Below are 22,659 nucleotides of genomic sequence, written 5' to 3'. Positions count from 1 at the left end.
CTGTATCCCTTGGGTAGATTCCGAGCAGTGCTATTGCAGGATCATAGGGGAGTTCTATGGATAGTTTTTTGAGGAACCTCCATACTGTTTTCCAGAGCGGCTGCACCAGTTTACATTCCCACCAACAGTGTAGGAGGGTGCCTGTCTCTCCACACCCTTGCCAGCATCTATAGTGTCTTGATATGTTCATTTTAGCCACTCTGACTGGCGTGAGGTAGTATCTCAGTGTGGTTTTGATTTGTGTTTCCCTGATGATGAGTGATGTTGAGCATCGTTTCATGTGTCTGTAGGCCATCCGGATGTCCTCTTTGGAGAAGTGTCTGTTCATGTCTTCTGCCCATTTCTTCACTGGGTTATTTGTTTTCTGGGTGTGGAGTTTGGTGAGTTTCTTGTAGATTTTGGACACTAGGCCTTTATCTGATATGTCATTTGCAACTATCTCTTCCCATTCTGTCGGTTGCCTATTAGTTTTCTTGATTATTTCCCTTATAGTGCAGAAGCTTTTTATCTTGATGAGGTAGGTTCCAATAGTTCAGTTTTGCTTTCATTTCCCTTGCCTTTGGAGATGTGTGGAGTAGGAACTTGCTGTGCTTGAGGTCAAGGAGGCTGTTTCCTTCTTTCTCCTCGAGGGTTTTGATGGTTTCCTGTCTCACATTCAAGTCAGCCATTTTGAGTTTATTTTTGTGTATGGTGTAAGAAAGTGGTCTAGTTTCATTCTTCTGCATGTTGCTGTCCAGTTCTCCCAGCACCACCTGCTAAAGAGGCAGTCTTTTTTCCATTGGATACTCTTTCCTGCTTTGTCAAAAATTAATTGGCCGTACATTTGTGGGTTCAGTTCTGGGTTCTCTATTCTATTCCATTTGTCTATGTGTCTGTTTTTGTGCCATGTAACACAGATTTTAAAGCATTACCTCACACTTACAAAAATTTTCATTGAGAATAAAGTTGCTGACAGAGTACTTCAATATGAAGGGAAATGTAAGAGTATAAATATTGTTTTTGAGACAAATATTCATTTTATTATTAAAACTTAAAAAATGTTTATTTATTTTGAGACAAAGAGGGAGAGAGAGAATCCCAACCTGAGCTCCATGGTCAACGCAGAGCCTGATGTGGGACTTGATATCACTAACTGTGATCATGACCTGATGTCGAAATCAAGAGTTGGATGCTTTACCAACTGAGCCACATTGGTGCTCTACAAGTTTTTATTTTAAAATTAGAAAATAAAATTTTTATTTCACTGGAAGTTGTATTCTTGTATATTTTCCAGTTATAAAAACAATAAAATTTGTGGAAAACCTGAAGTGTTTAGAAAAATAGAAAGCAAGAGAAAATATTAATTTATTATATAAGAAGCAACTATTAATATTTAAATAGAAAAAATAAGCCTTAGGTAGCTTAAAACCTTTAAATAGGAAAATAAAAGCTTTTTAAATGGGAAACCCACCTGTGCACGAGCATTTATGTAATCTGGGATAAGATAGTACCTGTGCAGAAAATCATTAACATAGCAGGCCTCAGGCCTTTAGAAAGACTTCAGAAGGACTGTCTTCATTTAGCCCTTGGGTGCCATCTGGGAACTTGGCACTTGAACTGCTTCCTAATTAATAAGGGTACCTAGATGGTTTGTACATCAATGTGATTTATGGCAAGCATGCTTTTTCTCTGAGTCTGGAATCTTGTTACCTGGTAAATAGCATGTCTGTGTGGATAGTGCTCAGTGAAAACCTTAGATTCTGAGTTTGTAATACACTTCCCTGAGCAGAAGCATTGAACATGTTACTGTATTTTTTTGTTTCTGGAGAAAGAAGCTTGCTTTGTGTGGCCCCTCACAGAAGGGAGAGAACATAAGAAACCTGTACATGGATTTTTCCAGACTGTGCCTGTCTTTTTCCCTTGCTGATCCTGTCATATATCATTTTGTTGTAATAAGCCTTAGTCATGGAAACAACTATATGCTGAGTCTTGTGAATCCTTTTCACAAATCACTGGAAGTGCGGGTATTCTTGAGGAATTTTGAAACAATACCAAAGGTGGAAAGTAAAATTCCAAAATTACTGAAAAAGCAAACTGTAGATAGGGAAAAGTTACTTATATTAAATATGATAAAAGGTTAATATTTTTACTGCATAAAGAATCCATAAAAATTAAGAATAAGATAACTGTGTCTAAGCAATATGGGCAAAATAATTTATGAGAATTTACAAGAGAAGATGTGAAACAAGAGCAGATATGAAAAACTATTTACTTTCAGAAGTCATTAAATAAATGCAGATTAAAATGACAGTGAGTCACAAATTTTTAACTATCAAATTTGAAACAAAGAAGTAAATAAAAACTTTACAAAGCCAAGAGATCATATTCATGGTTATGGAAGATGGTGGAGAACACCATTTTCATACACTGCCGGTGCAAGCGTATGTTAATACTCTCTTTCTTGTGAACAATTTGATAATTGAAATTAAAGAGTTTGTAACATGAATGCAGCTAGGTCACCTTAAGGCTTGGAAACATGCTCTTTGTTTTCCCTTAAATATCAACTTATATGCAAGAGATTGTTTTTCAAGTCTTTAGGAGTTAGACCACTACTAAAGATTGGTATGTGGAAGGCTGAAAAGCTACCAATTTATAGACTTTATAAATCAATGTAGAGTTAAAAAATTTATAACCAAAAGTTTTTTTCACTTAAATACATTTTATAATATGAACTAAAGTGAGAGTTAAGATCTGGGTTGTGTGAGGAATATGCTTTTCTTTAGCTTAGTGGGGAGAAGGGTTATCATGAAAGAAGGCTTATTCACAGGCTGATCAATTTTAGGCAAAATATGAATGGAAGTTGAGGGGCACCTGGGTGGCTCAGTTGGTTCAGCATCTGACTTGGACTCAGGTCATGACCTTGTGGTTCTTGGGTTCTAGCCCTGCATCTGGCTCTGTGCTGACAGCTTGGAGCCTGGAGCCTGCTTTGGGTTCTATGTCTCCTTCTCTTTCTGGTCCTCCCCAACTCAGTCTCTGGCGCTGTCTCTCTCAAAAATGAATAAATATTAAAAAATTAAAAAAAAAGGATATGTATGGAAGTTGAAAACCTGGAATTTAATTTCTTTAAAGTGATTCATGTATCTGTTAGGAAAGTCTTTGCACATCTCAGCTTGAAGACTGCTGCTAATGGGACAGTAAAACGAGGTGCCTGGGTGGCTCAGTTGGTTAAGCTTCCGACTTTGGCTCAGGTCATGATATCATGTTCATGGGTTCGAGCCCTGTGTCGGGCTCTGTGCTGACAGCTCAGAGTCTGGAGCTGCTTCGGTTCTGTGTGTCTCTCTCTCTGCCCCTTCCCCTCTCGTGCTCTGTCTCTCTCTCTCTATCAAAAATAAATAACACATTAAAAAAAAAAGGGACAGTAAAACAATCTATCCCTGAAATGGACTTATCCCTTGCTAGCTTTCTTGCTATGAAATTGCTTAGAGGCTACCATTTTTCTTCCTCCAATGCTTGGCATCTTAAGTAGTCAGGATAAGCTTGGTTGTGCTGCAATACAAATTAGCCCACAATCTCAGTGGCTTTAATACAATAAAATCATCTTTCTTGCACTTCTGGCTTCCCAGTGTGAAACTTGCAGCCTCTAGGGTTGCTGCAATAGGAGAAGAGAAGCCTGGTGAATTTTATGGGATTTTTTTAATTAATTTTTTTTGATGTTTATTTATTATTGAGACAGAGGGAAACAGAGCATGAATGGGGGAGGGGCAGAGAGAGAGGGAGACACAGAATCTGAAGCAGCCTCCAAGCTCTGTGCTGTCAGCACAGAGGCCAATGTGGGGCTCGAACCCACAAACTGTGAGATTACGGCCTGAGCCGAAGTCGGATGCTTAACCGACAGAGCCACCTAGGTGTCCCCAAATTTCGTGTGATTAAAAAAAATTATTTATTTTGAGAGAGAGCGAGAGAATATGTGTGCATGAGCCAAGGAGGGGCATGAACCGAGAAAGGAAAGAGAGAGCGGGAGTCCAAGAATCCCAAGCAGGTTTCATGCTGTCAGCACAAGGCTGATGCTGGACTCCATCTACAAACTATGGAATCATGACCTGAGCTGAAATCAAGAGTCTGTCACTTAGCCAGCAGAGCCACTCAGGTGCCCCTTCAGCGGATGTTTTTAAGGGTCTGACCTGAATTGGCTTCAGTTCCTTTTGTCTATCCATTTCACTGGCCAGACCCCAGTCATTTGACCCCAATCTCACTGTAATAGAAAGCAGGAAGTGTGGAAGAGCAGAGGGATTTTGGCATAGCAGTGACTTGTATTTTGGTTGTGACATGCTTTACTCATGACTCAGAAGCCCTCTTTCTGATCTTTTACTGTCATTCTTCCTATAAACTTCTCAAGTTTTCATTAAAATAGTGGTATCCGACTGTTCCAAAACCTGTTTTATTGCAAATTTGACAGTAATAATAGCTGCGTTCTTCTAGGAGATGGACAGGTGGTATGAAATTGGGTGTCAACAGGAGGTGGATTATAAATTATAATAAGTTAATACCTACCTGTTTTCTGGTTGCCTCTAAGTGGTATGATTGCCTCATAACTTGAGTATCACTCCCACACTACCTTTTTACAACTCAGAAATTCTACTTTCCCTGGAATATCTTCCAGCGGATACTAATTTTTGAAGTACTCCAAACTTCTAAAATTACCTGTTAAACTATACCATTGGTAACAGAGATTTTTTTTCAAGATTTCTAACTCAGACCAGAAAGAAAACATCATGTTAACTATTCTAAATAAAGCTTTGGCAGATTAAGAGAACATGCTTTGAAAAAATGTCCATCTTCTGCTTTCTCACTCCTAAGTTCTGGTAGTTAAGTTCTCTGTAAGATATCAAATTAAAAAATCCTTTTAGTGTATTTTTTTTTAATGTTGGCTGGTACAGTGGGGAGGGATGCCATGGTTGCTGTCACACAGATGAGCCGCTTAGGTGGGCATCTGTCAGTTATGTCTACTCTCATGCTGCTCAAGTTTATTTGTGTCCTGGAAACCTTAAGGCCAAATACCAGAGGAGTCTTTGAAACAGCTCTAGCAAGCAGAGAATTGATGGTGCCTTCATTATAATTATACTTCTTTGCATGATTGCTCAGCTGTATCCCTATAATAGCTTTCCATCCTAGAGGCTAAATAAGATAGGGTGATATACAAGCTGCTCAATATATCACAGCACATTAACAACTGATGCCCTTTCCAACTGTTTTTCCTCCTATCATCACCCTACTCCCATCCAGCTTATTTTTGTCTTTCACAAATTGACAAAATGTGAATGTAGATATTCTTCTTAGAGAATCTTGAGCGTCATATTTTTTTCTGTACCTTAAAATAATTGTGTTTTCCTTTTCTTGTTTTCAAGTCTGGAATAAGTTATTTACTTTAATAGGTAGTACGACTGTGTAATACATATATGATAGTGATAATAATGACAAAAGTAAACTTTGAGTAAGCCTTTACTATATGCCAAGAAGTTTGCTGAGCACTTTACACACAACATTTCATGCAATAGTGCAAACTCTTAAGATTTAGGTTTTTCAAATGAGGAAACTGAAGCTCAGAGATGTGAAGTTACCGTGATGGTCATAAGGTAGCAAGTACTGGGCAGAGAATTGAATCCTGTCAGTCTCCAAAGTTGATGCTCTTCACTATTTAAAGCTCATTTACTGATTTTGACTTCAATGTGTTCCAGAAGTTCTTTCTGGGTGTCTTCCCAGATAAACAAAATTCTATTGCCTGATGTGAAATGAATTCAGTTTAAAAGATCTTGTGGTTTATATATACACTGGAATACTACTTGGCAATGGGAAAGAATGAAATCTTGCCAGTTGCAACAATGTGGATGGAACTGGAGGATATTATGCTAAGTGAAATGAGTCAGTCAGAGAAAGACAGCTATTCACTCATATGTGGAATTTGAGAAGCTTAACAAAAGACCATGGGGGAAGGAAGGGAAAAAATAGTTTTAAACAGAGAGGGAGGCAAACTGTAGAGACTCTTAAATACAGAGGACAAACTGAGGGTTGATGGGGGTGGGGCAAGGGAGAGGGGAAAATGGGTGATAGACATTGAGGAGGGCACTTGTTGGGATGAGCACTGGGTGTTGTATGTAAGTGATGAATCACAGGAATCTACTCCTGAAGCCAAAAGCACACTGTATACACTGTATGTTAGCCAACTTGACAATAAATTAAAAAAAATTTTGCTTCACTAAAGTGCCTGGGTGGCTCAGTTGGTTAAGTGTCTGACTCTTAATTTTGTCTCAGGTCAGGATCTCAAATTTCAAGGGTTTGATCCTCGCATTGGGTTCTGTGCTGACAGTGCAAACCCTTGCTTGGGATTCTCTGTCTCCCTCTCTGCCTTTCCCTCACATACACACTCTATCTCTCAAAAAAAAAAAAAAAAAAGAAATAAAAAATTTTGCTTCATTAAACAAAATCTCACTAATTTTTGTGGCTGTGAGATGGCATTGTAGTGAAATACAGACTTCTCTAAATAGATTTGTAATGAAATGAGATTTATGGGATGAAGAGATCCTTACATGTATGTTATGCATCATTTGAAATAAAACAGGGGCCCTAAAAAGGGATCTGAGAACAGAAGATGAGTATTTTTTGGAGACTTCTATAACAGAGAATTACTTGTCCATTCATTCCTAATGATGTCAAACTATCCTCTCATATTTGAGGTCTTTTCCTGTTTCTATTCTTGAAAATATTTTTGCACTCTAATTTTATTTATTCTTTATGTTTTTTATTTTTATTTTTATTTTTTTGCTGATGAGAAACAAAAGCAAAATTAAGAAAAATAACAGAAATGTAGAACTTAGCTGGTAAAAGTCTTCCACAAATGCTTTTCCCAAGATTTAATCCCTGATAAAATTTTATGACTGCTCCTACAACTACCAACATATATTATTGTTATTATGTATATTCACAAAATAGCATTATATTATACATTCTATTCTATAATGATTTTCTTTTTTAACTAAGAAATATATCTTGGTTATGAAATAAGTGGCTCAGGGACTGAGTGGCTCAATCAGTTAAGCATCTGACTCTTGATTTGACTCAGGTCATGATCTGATGGTTGGTGAGATCAAGTCCTTTGTCAGGCTCTGTGCTGTCAGTGCAGAGCTTGCTCAGGATTCTTTCTCTCCCTCACTTGTCTCTACCCCTCCCCCCATCCTGCTGGTGTGTACATTCTCTCTCTCCAGATAAATAAACTTAAAAAAAGAAATATATCCTGGTCAAATTTTCATGTCAGGATATGTAAATGTGTTTCATTTTTCTTTTTTTTTTAATTTAAAAAATGTTTATTTATTTACTTAGAGATCATGAGAGGGGGAGGGGCAGACAGAGAGGGAGAGTGAGAGAATCTGAAGCAGGCTCTGTGCTGTGTGTGCAGAGCCTGATGTGGGGCTTGAACTCATGAACTGTGAAATCATGACCTGAGCCGAAATTAAGAGTCAGAGGCCCAAAACACTGAGCCACTCCAGGCTCCCCTTTAAAAATTTCTGTAATGTTTATTTATTTTTGAGAAAGAGAGAGGGAGAGACAGGACAGAGTGTGAGTAGGAGAGGAGTAGAGAGGGAGACCTTCAATCTGAAGCAGGCTCCAGGCTCTGAGCTGTCAGTACAGAGCCTGACATGGGGCGCAAACCCATGAACCATGAGATCATGACCTGAGCCAGTGTTGGACACTTAACCAATTGAGCCACTCAGGCACCCCTGTCTCATTTTTAAAAATATCTATATGAGAATATGTTGTATGAATGTGCTAGTGCTTATTTAACATTTCACCTGTTGGTGGATTTTTGCATTGTTTTGTATATTTTGCTTCAGTATTTTATTTTTTTAATTTTAGTAAGAGGGAGAGACTGTGAGCAAGGGAGGAGGCAGAGAGAGAGAGAGAATGTTAAGACGGCTCCATACCCAGTGACTGGGGGGCTTGAGCCCGAGACCATGACCTGAGCTGAAATCAAAATTTAGTTGCTCAACCAAGTGAGCCATCCAGGCGCTTTTGCTTCACTATTAAACATAGAGGGGCAGTTCATAAGAAGAAGATGTATGACTGGCCAATTATGACATGAAAAGATGTTCAATATCATTATCCATCAGGGAAATACAAATTAAAACCATAAAGAAGTATTTACCCACTAGAATGACTAACATTGGAAAGAACAGCAATTCCCAGTGTTGCGAGGATGTGAGGGATCTAGAACTCTCATGCACTATTTTACAACAACTTGGGAGATCAGTTTGGCTGTTTCTTAGAAAAGTTAAAGTTACACTTAGCATATGACCCAGCCATTTCACTAGATGTTTGCTCAGGAAAAATTAAAACATGTTCACACAAAGACTTGTACATTAATTTTCATAGCATCTTGATTCACTGTAGTCTAAAACTAGAACAACTCAGTGTTATGAATGCATAACAAATATGGTATATCCATATAGTAGAATATTACTGACTTTTAAAGATGCAACAACATAGATGAATCTCAGAATTACAGTGCTTTGTGAAGGAAGCCAGACATACAAGAGTCTTTGTTAACTGATTTCATTTTCATAAAATTCTAGAAAATGCAAACAAAATTTTAGTAACAGAAAGCAGGTCATTGGTTGCCTAAGGCTGGGAGTGGAGGGAGAGATAGTTTGCAAAGGAAGAAACTTCTTTCACAGGAAGAAACTTTCAGGTGATGGGAAGTTCTATTTCATGATTGTGGAGGTGACTGCACAGTTGTATATATCTGTCAAAACTTAATTGCATAATTTATTATATGTAAATTATTTTTAACAATGATTGAAAAACATTTAAATTACAGCTGAAAATCAGAACTGTTCTACGGTGATCATTTTTTTTTTTTTTTACCTATGTCTAGGCATACTTGTGGAATTGTTTTGTGAATTAAATGCCAACAACAGAAAAACCTAGTCCGTGGATATTAACATTAAAGAAATTTTTTAAAATGTTTTTTATTTTTTGAGAGAGAGAAAGAGCAAGCATGAGCAGAGAGGGGCAGAGAGAGAGGGAGACAGTCTGAAGAAGGCTCCAAGCTCTAGCTGTCAGCACAGAGCCTGATGGAGGACTCCAACTCTCGAACCAGGAGATCCTGACCTGAGCCAAAGTTGGACCCTTAACTGACTGAACCACCCAGGTGCCCCTAACACTTGAAATTTTCATGCCCTACAAAGTTGTTAGTGATTTATGTGTATAAAAGTGCCCATTTCACCATACCCTTGCCAATATTGAGTGATATAAATATTTGTCAATCGGGTGAGGAAAAAATACTTATTATAATTTTAATCTTTTCATTGTAAATGGAATTGATAGGAATGTCTTTTGTTATGCATACTAGAGATTTTAATTTATCTGTGAATTCACTGTTCATGTTTGTTTCCTATTTTTCCATTCTTTCTTACTGATTAAAAAAATTTTTTTTAATGTTTTATTTATTTTTGATACAGAGAGAGACAGAGCATGAGAGGGGGAGGGGCAGAGAGAGAAGGAGACACAGAACCAGAAGCAGGCTCCAGGCTCTGAGCTGGCTGTCAGCACAGAGCCTGACGCGGGGCTCAAACCCATGAACGTGAGATCTAACCTGAGCTGAAGTTGGAGGCTTAACCGACTGAGCCACCCAGGCGCCCTGTTTCTTACTGTGCTCTAACAATATTCTATATGTTATAAAAACCTTTATCTTATATTTTTACTGCAAATATTTCCATTCTTCCAGTCTTTTTTTTTATATTTTAAGTGTAATCATGGTATCTTTCACTGTACTGAGTTTAAAATTTTATATAGTCACAACAGTCAAGTTTGATGATGTTTTAATTTCAAATTTTTTTATGGATAGAGAATAACTTTTCTCAAACTTTTCCAAACTTTCTTGCTTTAATGGTTTCATTTACTTTAAATGTTATTTGTATTTAGGTCTTAGAAGTTAATAGAGTGATGTGTAGATCACACTTCTTCTTTTTCTATATGGATAACAAGTTTTCCCAACACTGTTTCTTAAATAATTTATCATTTTCCCACTGATTTGAGATTTCTTTTTTGCTTTGTAATAATTTTTCATTTTTTATATATGGATGTTTATTTGTTCATATGTTAATATCCTATTTTAAAAATTACATGTTTAGTTTTACCTTGTAGGCTAAATATTCTTTCCATAAATAATTTTTTTCTGGGATATTCTTGATCATATACTCATCAAGATGAATTTTAGAATCAATTTTTCAAATCTTCTTTACCTTTTCTTCCCCAATGGCCCACCCTTTTAAACTGAGACCCTTTAAACTGTATTTTGATGATGGTACTCCATTTTGTTTGAAAGCTTCCCAAAGCTGGTTAGGAGCTTTCTGGCTGAGGTAGTGTTGATCTTTCTCTTGCCTCTTTTATACAGTTAATTTTTGTTATTCGAAGTAGTTATGTTCTATAAACTGTGAACACCAAATTAGTGAATACTAAACCATTGCTCCTGGGGAAAGAAATATAGAATTAAGTTCCTGCAAGTCTTTGGTCACACATTTTGTCTATCATTTAATAACATAATGTTGTATTATGTGTTTTTCTCTTTAAAGTCACTTTTTTTGATATATATTGTTGCTTCTTTAACATTGAACTTATATAGTTATACTCATGCCTGAACAAAGCTTATCTCACATATTTTCTCTATAAGGCACATCATAGTCTTCTTGCACTTAAGAACACTGGACAGTACTTCAGCACTACTCTCCATGTCCATCACCCTCCTTTCCCTTTCCCTTCAGTCCTCAGTTTGTTTCAGTATTCAAGAGTCTCTCATAATTTGCCTCCCTTCCTCTACCTAAGCCCTTCCCCACCCCTTCCCTTCCCATGGTCCTCTGTTAAGTTTCTCCTATTAGACTTATGAGTGTAAACATATGGTATTTGTCCTTCTCTGCCTGACTTATTTTGCTTAGCATGACATTTTCAAGGTCCATCCACCTTGCTACAAATGGCCAGATTTCATTCTTTCTCATTGCCATGTAATACTCCATTGTATATCTATACCACATCTTCTTGATCCATTCATCAGGTGATGGACATTTAGGCTCTTTCCATGATTTGGCTATTGTTGATAGGGCTGCTATGAACATTGGGATACATGTGCTCCTATGCATCAGCACTTCTGTATCCCTTGGGTAGATTCCAAGCAGTGCTATTGCAGGATCATAGGGGAGTTCTATGGATAGTTTTTTGAGGAACCTCCATACTGTTTTCCAGAGCGGCTGCACCAGTTTACATTCCCACCAACAGTGTAGGAGGGTGCCTGTCTCTCCACACCCTTGCCAGCATCTATGAACATATCAATAGATATGTTCATAGCCACTCTGACTGGCGTGAGGTAGTATCTCAGTGTGGTTTTGATTTGTATTTCCCTGATGATGAGTGATGTTGAGCATCATTTCATATGTCTATTGGCCATCTGGATGTCCTTTTTGGAGAAGTGTCTATTCATGTCTTCTGCCCATTTCTTCACTGGAATATTTGTTTTTCAGCTGTGGAGTTTGAGTTCCTTTTAGATTTTAGATACTAGCCCTTTATCTGATATATCATTTGCAACTATCTTATCTCATTCCATTAGTTGCTTATTAGTTTTCTTGATTGTTTCCTTTGCAGTGCAGAAGCTTTTTATCTTGATGAGGTAGGTTCCAATAGTTCAGTTTTGCTTTCATTTCCCTTGCCTTTGGGGATGTGTGGAGTAGGAACTTGCTGTGCTTGAGGTCAAGGAGGCTGATTCCTGCTTTCTCCTCGAGGGTTTTGATGGTTTCCTGTCTCACATTCATGTCCTTCATCCATTTTGAGTTTATTTTTGTGTATGGTGTAAGAAAGTGGTCTAGTGTCATTCTTCTGCATGTTGCTGTCCAGTTCTCCCAGCACCACCTATTAAAGAAGCTGTCTTTTTTCCATTGGATATTCTTTCCTGCTTTGTCAAAGATTAATTGGCTATACATTTGTGGGTTCAGTTCTGGGTTCTCTATTCTATTCCATTGGTCTATGTGTCTGTTTTTGTGCCAAGATCATACTGTCTTGATGATGACAGCTTTGTAGTAGAGGCTAAAGTCTGGGATTGTGATGCCTCCCATTTTGGTTTTCTTCTTCAATATTACTTTGGCTATTCGGGATCTTTTGTGGTTCCATACGAATTTTAAGATAGTTTGTTTTAGCTTGGAGAAGAATGCTGGTGCAATTTTGATGGGGATTGCATTGAATGTGTAGATTGCTTTGTGTAGTAATGACATTTTCACAATGTTTATTCTTCCAATCCATGAACAGGGAATGTTTTTCCATTTCTTGGTGTCTTCTTCAATCTCTTTCATAAGTTTTCTATAGTTTTCATCATATACCTCTTTTACATCCTTGGTTAGGTTTACTACTAGGTATATTATGGGTTTTCATGCAAATGAATGGGATCAGTTTCTTGATTTCTCTTTCTGCTGCTTCATTATTGGTACATAGGAATGCAACTGATTTCTGTACATTGATTTTGTACCCTGCAACTTTACTGAATTCATTGATCAGTTCTAGAAGGCTTCTGGTGGAGTCTGCCGGGTTTTCCATGTAGAGTATCATGTCATCTGCGAAAAGTGAAAGTTTGACTTCTGCACTGCAAAGGAAACAATCAAGAAAACTAATAGGCAACCGACAGAATGGGAAAAGATAGTTGTAAATGACATATCAGGTAAAGGGCTAGTATCTAAAATCTACAAGGAACTCACCAAACTCCACACCCGAAAAACAAATAACCCAGTGAAGAAATGGGCAGAAGACATGAACAGACACTTCTCCAAAGAGGACATCCAGATGGCCTACAGGCACATGAAACGATGCTCAACATCACTCATCATCAGGGAAACACAAATTGAAACCACACTGAGATACCACCTCACGCCAGTCAGGTGGCTAAAATGAACAAATCAAGAGACTACAGATGCTGGCAAGGTTGTGGAGAGACGGGCACCCTCCTACACTGTTGGTGGGAATGTAAACTGGTACAGCTGCTCTGGAAATCAGTGTGGAGGATCCTCAAAAAACTATCCATAGAACTCCCTTATTACCCAGCAACAGCATTGCTAGGGTTTTACCCAAGAGATAAAGAAAGGCTGATGCATAGGAGCACATGTACCCCAATGTTCATAGCAGCACTATCAACAATAGCCAAATCATGGAAAGAGCCTAAATGTCCATCACCTGATGAATGGATCAAGAAGATGTGGTATAGATATACAATGGAGTATTACATGGCAATGAGAAAGAATGAAATCTGGCCATTTGTAGCAAAGTGGATGGACCTCGAGGGGGTCATGCTAAGTGAAATAAGTCAGGTGGAGAAGGATAGATACCATATGTTTGCACTCATAGGTCTAACAGGAGAACAGGAGAAACCTAATGGAGGACCATGGGGAGGGGAAGAGGGAAAGAGAGTTGGGGAGAGAGAGGGACGCAAACTTGAGAGACTATTGAATACTGGAAACGAACTGAGGTTTGAAGGGGAAGGGAGAGGGGGGAAAGAGGTGGGGGTGATGGAGGAGGGCACTTGTGGGGAAGAGCACTGGGTGTTGTATGGAAACCAATTTGACAATAAACTATTTTAAAAGAAATGTTTGTTATAATTCCCCAGGGAATTATACAAATTATCTATCTCTTCCTATTTGAATTTTGGTAGTGCATGTGTGTTTAGCAATTTGTCCATTTCTTCTAGATTGTCCAATTCATTGGCATATAATTTTTCATAGTATTCCCTGATGATTGCTTGTGTTTCTGAGGGATTGGATGTAATAGATCCATTTTCATTCATGGTTTTGTCTATTTGGGTGTTCTCTCTTTTATTTTTGAGGAGCCTGGCTAGAGGTTTATCAATTTTGTTTATTTTTTCAAAAAACCAACTCTTGGTTTCATTGATCTGTTGGATTTTTATATTGTTTATTTCTGCCCTGATCTTTATTATTTCTCTTCTTCTGCTGGATTTGGGGTGCTCTTGCTGCTCCTCTTCTAGTTCCCTTAGGTGCTGTGTTAGATTTTGAATTTGCACTCATTCTAGTTTGTTGAAATAGGCCTGGATTGCAATATACTTTCCTCTTAGGACTGCCTTTGCTGTGTCCCAGAGAGTTTGGATTGTTGTATTTTAATTTTCATTTGTTTCCATGTAATTTTAGTTTCTTCTCTAATTACCTGATTGGCCCAGTTATTTTTTAGAGGGTAGTTTTTAACCTCCATGTTTTTGGAGGTTTTCCAGACGTTTTCCTGTGGTTTATTTAAAGTTTCATACCATTGTGATCTGAAAGTGTGCGTTCATATTTATGGAGAGCTGCTTTATGCCCCAGTATGTGATTTTCTTGGAGAATGTACCATGCACACTTGAGGAGCAAGTGAATTCCCTATCCTCAGGATGTAGAGTTCTAAATATATCTGTCCAATCCATCTGTTCCAATATTTTGTTCTGGTCCATTGTTTCTTTGTGATTTTCTGCCTGGTTGATCTATGCATTGCTGTAAGTGGAGTATTAGAATCCCCTGAAATTAGCACATTCTTATCAATAAGATTGTTTCTATTTGTGATGAATTGTATTATATATTTGGGTGCTCCCGAATTCGGTGCGTAGATGTTTATGATTATTAGCTCTTCCTGATGGAGAGACCCTGTAATTATTATATAATGTCCTCTTCATCTTTTGTTACTACCTTTACTTTAAAGTCCAGTTTGTCCAATATAAGTATGGCTACTCTGACTTTTCCTTGACTTCCAGTCGCATGATAGATATTTCTCCATCCCGTTACTTTCAATCTGAAGGTGTTTTCAAGTCTAAAATGAGTGTCTTGTAGACAGCAAATAGATGGATTTTGTTTTTCTAAACATTCTGCTACCCTGAGTCATTTCATTGGAGCATTCAGTTCATTTACATTCAGTGTCATTATTGGAAAATATTGGTTTAGATTCATTGTGTTCTCTGTAGGGTTCATGCCTATAGTGGTGTCTCTGGTACCTTGTTTTCCTTACAACATTTCCCTCATAGAGCCCCTCTTAGGATTTCTTGTAGGGCTGGTTTGGTGGTGATCAATTCTCTCCTTTTTTGTTTATTTGGGAAAATCTTTATCTCTTCTATTTTGAATGACACGCTGGCTGGATAAAGGATGCTTGGCTACATATTTTTTCTGTTCATCACATTGAAGATTTTCTGGCATTCCTTTCTGGTCTGCCAAGTTTCATTAAATAGGTTTGTAACCGCTCTGATAGGTTTCCCTTTGTATGTTAGGGTCCGTTTATCCATAGCTGCTTTCAGAATTCTCTCTTTATCTTTATATTTTGCCAGTTTCACTATGATATGTTGTGCCAAAGGTTGATTCAAGTTACGTCTGAGGGGAGTTCTCTGTGCCTTTTGGATTTCCTTCCCCAGATTGGAGAAATTTTTGTCTATAAGTTGATCATGCACCCCTTCTGGACCTTTTTCATTTTCTTCTTCTTTAGGAATTCTTATGATACGGATATGTTCCATTTGATTGTATCACTCAGGTCTCAAATTCTCCTTTTGTGCTCGCTGATCAATTTATCTTCTTTTTCTTGGCTTCCACTTTTTCTATAACTGTGTCTTCTAATTCACCTATTCTCCTCTCTGCTTCTTCATTCCATGCAGTGGCTGCCTCCATTTTATTATGCACCTCATTTATAGCATTTTTAAACTCATCACAGCTATTTTGAAGGGCTCTAGGCTTTGTATCAATAGCTTCTCTGATGACTTCCATGCTGTTTGCAAGCCCAGCAATTAATTTTATGACAATTGTTATAAAGTCTTGCTCAGTTATGTTGCTTATATCTGTTTTGAGCAGTTCCATGGCTGTGCCTTTTTCCTGGAATTTCTTTGGAGGAGAGTTCTTCCGTTTCATCAGTTTGTTTACCTTTTTGTCTCTTGTCAGTTTTAAAAGCTTGTTATGCACTCTCTTCCTGATAGGATTGCTATATTAAAGGAGGCTTATTTACTGTCCAGCACCTGTCCATTCAGAAAGTGTTTTTTTAATGACGTCTCTTGGTTTCTCTTGTTGTGCCTTTGATTATTTTATTTCCCTACTCAGTGATATTTGGGACTCTCCACCATGTGTACGCAAACACACAGACAAATCAAACAAACACGCAAACCAAAAGAGGAAAGAAAAAAGAAAAGAAAACTAAAAAAAAAAAAAAGTAAAAGAAGGAAGAAAAAAGGTGGGGGACAAAAATAACAAAAGACAAAGGACAGTCTAAAAGCTGAAAGCCAACAGAGGCGAGAGATAAGAATGAGATAAGGGAAAATATATCTGAATGGCAAGAATTGATCTAATCACAACAATGCATCAATGTTGGTCCTTCCCGGGCTCTGGGAGGGAAAAAGAGAAAAAGAAAAAAAAAAGGCAACTCTCCAGTGTGGATGGGCGTGGTTTGGTGTAGGTAGGTCTCTGGGGTGCTGCTCTCCAAGGCCCTGCCTGGTGGTTGTTGGGAGAAGAATGGCGGCACCCCAAACCCTTCTCGAACCAAGTGTTGCTACCCACTCTTTTGGGTCCAATCTCCCTGTGCCGAGGGCGGGCCAAGTTGTATTTTCCAAGCCCAGGCTCATTTCCAAATTCGAGTCCATGCACTTTAATGATATCACTGGAGATGAGATGTACTCTCAGTCTGGGAGGCACTACCGGGGATCAGGGCCCCGAGCCCAAGGAAAACATGCTAGTTAAAGGGACAGATCTCTCTTCCTACACCTTGCGGTTATAGATGGGATGATAAAATTCCTCTCCGGGCCAAGGTTTTTCTCTTCTCTAGAGACAGCTCTATGAGCATTTTCAGCTTCTCTTTCTCTTCCCCTCATCTCTTTGTGGCTCTGCACCCTCCCTGATGCTCTGCGTGGAGTGGGGCTCCCTCCCCTCCAAGCCTCAGGGTCCCGGCCCATTTTCATCTTCCCTAGTTTGCACTCACACTCGCACGAGGCTGTCGTCTTTGAGGACTCTGTCTTTTCTTCCCACCCTTGTAGATTAGAATATTGTGGCTTCTGTCCTTCTTAGTTTGATAGATATGAGTATATGACATAAATTTGTTTCTCACAGTTCTGGAGGCTGGAAGTATTAGATCAGAGTGCCAGCATGATTGGATTCTGGTGAGGTCCTCTTCTGGGTTGAGGATCGCTTACTTCCTGTTGTCCTCACATCGCAGAAAGGGGGCAAGGGAGCTCTCTGGGGTTCTTTATATAAGGGGACTAATTCCATTCATGGTGGTTCCACCCTCATGACCTAATTACCTCCCAAAGGTCCCACTTTCTAATAGTATAACATTGCTGGTTAGGATTCCAACTTATGAAATTTGGGAGGACACAAACATTCAGTCCATTAGAGTGATCATACTAAGTATTAAGTATATGAATTCCTCCCTCCCTCCCTCACCTCCTCCCAGTGTGACTCTAAATGTGTGGAGACACAAAACAGAGAAGTCCTGCCTTCATTGAGATTATATTCTAGGAGAAAAGACAACAGTATAATAAATAAGTAAATAAACATATAATGTATTGTGAGGTAATGCTAAGTGTTGTAAAGAAAACTAAAACATACTGAGATCCAGAGGGGCACTGTTTGAGATACGATGATTAGGCAAGATTTCTCTGAGAGTGGGTGTTTGAGCAGAAATTTGAATGAAGTAAGCAAGTCATGCAAATGTGTGGCAGAAAAGAGTTCTAGACCTAGAGAATAGCAAGTGCAAAGGTCCTGTCAGAATTTGGATTGTCCAAAAAGCAGATGTTGAGGCAGAGTTAGAAGAACAAAAGATTTATTGGGGGTAACACCTAAGGCTATCCCAAGAACAGGGTGCTCCCAGCTGAGGAAAGCTGAGGTGGAGCTGGATAAAGCTTATTATTAATTATTGGAGTTGTAAGTTAACCCTGCTTCTTTAGGTCGGGCAGAAATTCTTTTCTTTGAAGGGGAATCTGAATGTATGATACATTTCTGTTTCTACCACAGGCTCAAAAACAGAAATATGCTCAGTGTGTTCAAGGAACTACAAAAAGGCTAATGTAGCTGGAGAAGAGTGAGAGGGGGAATGATAGGCCTCATGGCTGGAGAGGTAGTGGAGGGCCAGAGCAAGTGGGATCCATGAGAAATGTTGGATTTCATTCTAAGTCTGATAGAAAGCCCTTAGAGGATTCTGAGCAGGGGAATGACAAACGTTTTATATTTTTAAAGGATCACTCTGCCAAAAGCCATTGTATCTGTTTATCTATTGCCGTACAACAAACCATTTCAAAACTTACTGGCTTAAAACAAGAATGGTTTATTTTTTCTCAAAGTTTTGTGAATGCCTGTTGGAGTCACCTGAACTCACTTATGCGACTGGGTCTGGGTATTTTAAGAAGGCTGTACTCATATGTTTGGACCTCACCTGGGACAGCTGCAAAGACTGGATGGCTGAGCCTCTCTCCATATGTTCTTTTGCCTTGTGCTTCCACATATGAAGGTGGAAATGTTCCAAAAAGTCAAGCCCTCTATAGTGTAAGCGCTTTTCCAGCCTCTGTTGGCATCAAGATCGCTAATGTTCCCTTGGCTAAAGCAAGGCAAGTGTCCAAGCCCAGAGCTGACATGGTAGGAGATTACACAAGGGTGTGGATATCTGGAAGTGTGATTCAGGGAGGCCATTGCTGTTAACAAATCACCACATTAAATATTGTTTTATTTATTCACCTGTTTCTGATCCTCTGCTTATCAATTTATCCTCTGCATACAATTTGGTAAGTAAGTTACTACATAAGTAAGTTGTGCTTCCAAGAAAATAATGTACCAGTCACATATCCTTTACCTATTTCCTGTGCTGTGAGAGCAATTTCTTTTTATTTTTATATTTTTAAGCTTATTTATTTGAGAGAGAGAGGGAGAGGGAGAATCCCAAGCAGGCTCCATGCTTTTGGTGCAGAGCCCCACTTGGGGCTTGATCCCACAAACTGTGAGATCATGACCCAAGCTGAATCAAGAGTTGCACTCTTAACTAATTGAGTCACCCAGGCACCTCAGCAATTTCTTATTTTAAAAGAATGAATGGGTTGATTTCAAGGAGAAGATGCCCACTATATGGAATTTCAGTATTCTTTACTAGAGCAGTGTGGCCTGAGGCTACTCCTAGTTAAGAATTGTTGTGTCACTTGTGATCCTTCTCAAGACTATAATGATAGTGTGTAAATGTGTGGTATATGTGTAAACCTGTAACCCTTAATCCACTGGTGATGGAGATGCATTAAGATTTTTAAAAAAATGTTTTAAAGTGAGGAACTCCCATTCACTGTTGGTGAGAATGTAAAATGGTACAGTTACTTTGGAAGATGGAGTGGAAAACTAAACATACTCTTGACACACTTTCCAGTAATCAGCAGTCCTTGAGTTACCCACAGGAATTGAAAACTTAATGTCCACGCAGAAACCTGCACACAATGTGTTAGCAGTTTTCTTTGTAACTGCCAAACTTGGGAAGCAACCAAAGTGCCCTTTAGTAAGTGGATGGATAAATAAACTGGTCTATCAAGGTAATGGACTGTCATTCAGCACTGAAAAGAAATGATCTGCCCAGCACAGAGGAACTTAAATGCATGTTAATGAGTGAAAGAAGCCAATCTGAAAAGGCTACTACTATATGATTCCAACCTTATGACATTCTGGAAAAGGCAAATTGTAGATACAGTAAAAAGATTGGTTTACAGGGGTTTGAGGTGGGGAAGAAAGGATGAATAGTCAGAGCAGAGAGGATTTTTAGGACAGTGAAACTATTCTGTGTATTCTAATGGTTGATACATGCCATTATGCATTTGTCTAAACCTGCAAAATGTACGAGAGCAGAAGCGAACTCTAAATTATGAGATAACAATGTGTCAGGGTAACTTTGTCAGTTGTAACAAGTGTTACTCTGGTGAGGGATGTTCAAAATAGCGACATTGAAGTACATGGGAATTCTTTGCGCTTTTTGCTCAATTTTGCTGTGAATCTAAAAACTGTTCTAAAAAAGTCAATTTAAAAAAATGTATTGAACCAGTAGTTCATCATTTTTCCCCATGAATTCAGCTTGATCTCAGTCATGATCTAAACTTTGTAAGCCATTTGGCTAGAATTTGACTCTGTGATTTAATGTTGGTGTTAAATATTTTTAGTGAATTAATGATAGAATTATTGACCTATCTACTAACTTTTTTAGCTGGTGGGTGAAGAGAAAAAGGAAATACATATACTTTTTATATGTAAATATTTTTTGTAAATACATTATTTAATAAACTTTAAAAATTCATATTTTCTCCCTGTCTTAAGTGTAGAATAAATACATCGAGGTTTTTCTTGTTCCTTTTTTGTTGTTAGTACTTTTTTGTTGTTTAGTTTCACTTTTTTAAAGTTTATTTTTTATGACTTTATTTTTTTTTTACAGTAGTTTCAGGTTTATAGCAAAATTGAGAGAAAGGTACAGAGGTTTCCCATATGGCCCTTGCCTACACACACCTGATTATTCCATATCCTCTCACCAGAGTATAATTTGTTACAACCTATATTGACACAGTGCCCTAAAAATCTTTACTTTTCATTAGACAAACTATCTTAGGTGTAACTATGGATTTCATTAATTGGGTATTAGAGGTTGTAATTTTTACAGATTGACTTAACTGAATCAGGTCAAAAGTTTCTGTTACATATAAAGCAGAAATATTGTGAAGGAAAAAATATAATTTTGGTAGTAATAGAGATTACTTAAAACAGAATATTAACAGTTCTGCATTCTTCCTCCTGAAAATTCATCATCAACTCTCTTAAAATATTTTCTGTGTTTTGCCAGATACTGATAATATGAAGCCACTGGAGGGTGTAAAAATTCTGGATCTAACAAGGTTTGTGTTGGTTTATCTTTCTTTTGGTGATTGAATTTTTCCCTTCTTTCAGAAAAAATTCATTTATTTTTTTTGGGTTTTAATGCTTACTATTAAAATTTTACAGAAGGAGAACAAAAATAAAAAAAAGTATAATTTCATCATTCTAAGAGATAATTAGTATAATATTTGTGTGCATTTTTCCAATCTGCCTATTCATATATAATTTTTAAATTTAATTAAATTAGAACCATATTGAAGTTACAGTTTTACCCACATTTAAAAGACAATGTTATATTTTGAGTATTTTTCCATGTCATTAAGTATTCAACAAAAATATAAGATGATATTTTATTATATGGTTGTCACCTAATTACTCATCCCCCAATATTTCACTATTATAAACTAGGTTTCCTTGTATATAAATCGTTGCCTCAGGAAATCTTAGGATTTCTTTCTCAGGATAGAATTTGGAAATGAATTACTGCATCAGTATACTTTTTAAAGCTCTTAATATATCAGGTCAAATTGCTATTCTGGACAGTTTTAACAATTTAAAATCTTACTAGCATTATATGAGCTTGTCTGTGTTAATGGATTATTAAGAAAAGACAATATAAAAATCTTCAAGGTGGTGATTATTTGTCATTGTTAATATTGTAGAGTACTGGCGGGACCTTTTGCTACTATGAATTTAGGAGATCTTGGAGCAGAAGTTATAAAAGTGGAAAGACCAGGTAAAGTTGTTGCTCCCTTTAAAACCTAGAAACAGGGGCACCTGGGTGGCTCAGTAGGTTGAGTGTCCGGCTTCGGCTCAGGTCATGATCTCACATTCGTGGGTTCGAGCCCTGCGTTGGGCTCTGTGCTGACAGGTCGGAGCCTGGAGCCTGCTTCAGATTCTCTGCCTCCCTCTCTCTCTGCTCCTCCCCGCTCATGCTCTGAATCTCTCTGTCTCAAAAATAAATAAAACATTAAAAATTTTTTTAATAAAAAAATAAAACCTAGAACCAAACGAATACAAGATTTATTTTTAAGATTTATTTTATTATTATTATCTTTTAACATTTATTCATTTTTGAGAGAGTGAGTGAGTGAGCGATCTTGAACAGGAGAGGGGCAAAGAGGGAGAAACAACCTGTAGCAGGCTCCAGGCTTTGAGCACAGAGCTGTGAGATCGTGACCTGAGCCAAAGTTGGGCCAAAGTCGGATGCTTAACTAAATGAGCCACCTAGACGCCCCTAAGATTTTATTTTTAAGTAACCTCTATACCCAGCATATGGCTTGTACTCATGACCCTAAGATCAAGAGTCTCATGCTCTTTTGACTGAGCCAGCCAGGCGCCAGGCGCCACAAACTAATAGTTACTGTTTTTTTTTTTTTATGTATAAACTTTTTAAAAAATTTTTTTTCTCCATAATATTTTATTGTCAAATTGTTTTCCATACAACACCCAGTGCTCTTCCCCTCAAGTGCCCTCCACCATCACCACCACCTCCCCTCCCCCCTCCCCCCACCCCCTCAACCCTCAGTTCATTCTCAGCATTCAACAGTCTCTCAAGTTTTGCATCCCTCTCTCTCCCCAACTCTCTCTCCCTCCTCCGTTCCCCCTGGTTCTCCATTAGGTCTCTCTTGTTTTCCTGCTAGACCTATGAGTGCAAACATATGGTTTCTGTCCTTCTCTGCCTGGCTTACTTCACTCAGCATGACACCCTCAAGGTCCATCCACTTTCCTATGTAGGGCCATATGTCATTCCCTCTCATTGCCATGTAGTACT

The 22,659-nt window shown here is 38.1% G+C and overlaps 1 protein-coding gene across 2 annotated transcripts in view; it reads left to right on the top strand.

Moving 5' to 3' along the window:
- Positions 1 to 22,659, top strand: part of SUGCT (succinyl-CoA:glutarate-CoA transferase) — a 749,888-nt gene that overhangs the window by 10,387 nt on the left and 716,842 nt on the right. For both annotated transcript variants that reach the window (XM_029926667.1, XM_029926657.1), the window contains exons 2-3: positions 20,854 to 20,905; positions 21,548 to 21,621. In XM_029926667.1, the coding sequence (XP_029782527.1) occupies positions 20,854 to 20,905; positions 21,548 to 21,621 (126 nt within the window). The remainder of the gene's footprint in view (positions 1 to 20,853; positions 20,906 to 21,547; positions 21,622 to 22,659) is intronic.

Source organism: Suricata suricatta, chromosome 2 (assembly GCF_006229205.1).
Source record: "Suricata suricatta isolate VVHF042 chromosome 2, meerkat_22Aug2017_6uvM2_HiC, whole genome shotgun sequence".
Taxonomy (NCBI): domain Eukaryota; kingdom Metazoa; phylum Chordata; class Mammalia; order Carnivora; family Herpestidae; genus Suricata; species Suricata suricatta.
This window is presented reverse-complemented; position numbering and strand designations above follow the sequence as displayed.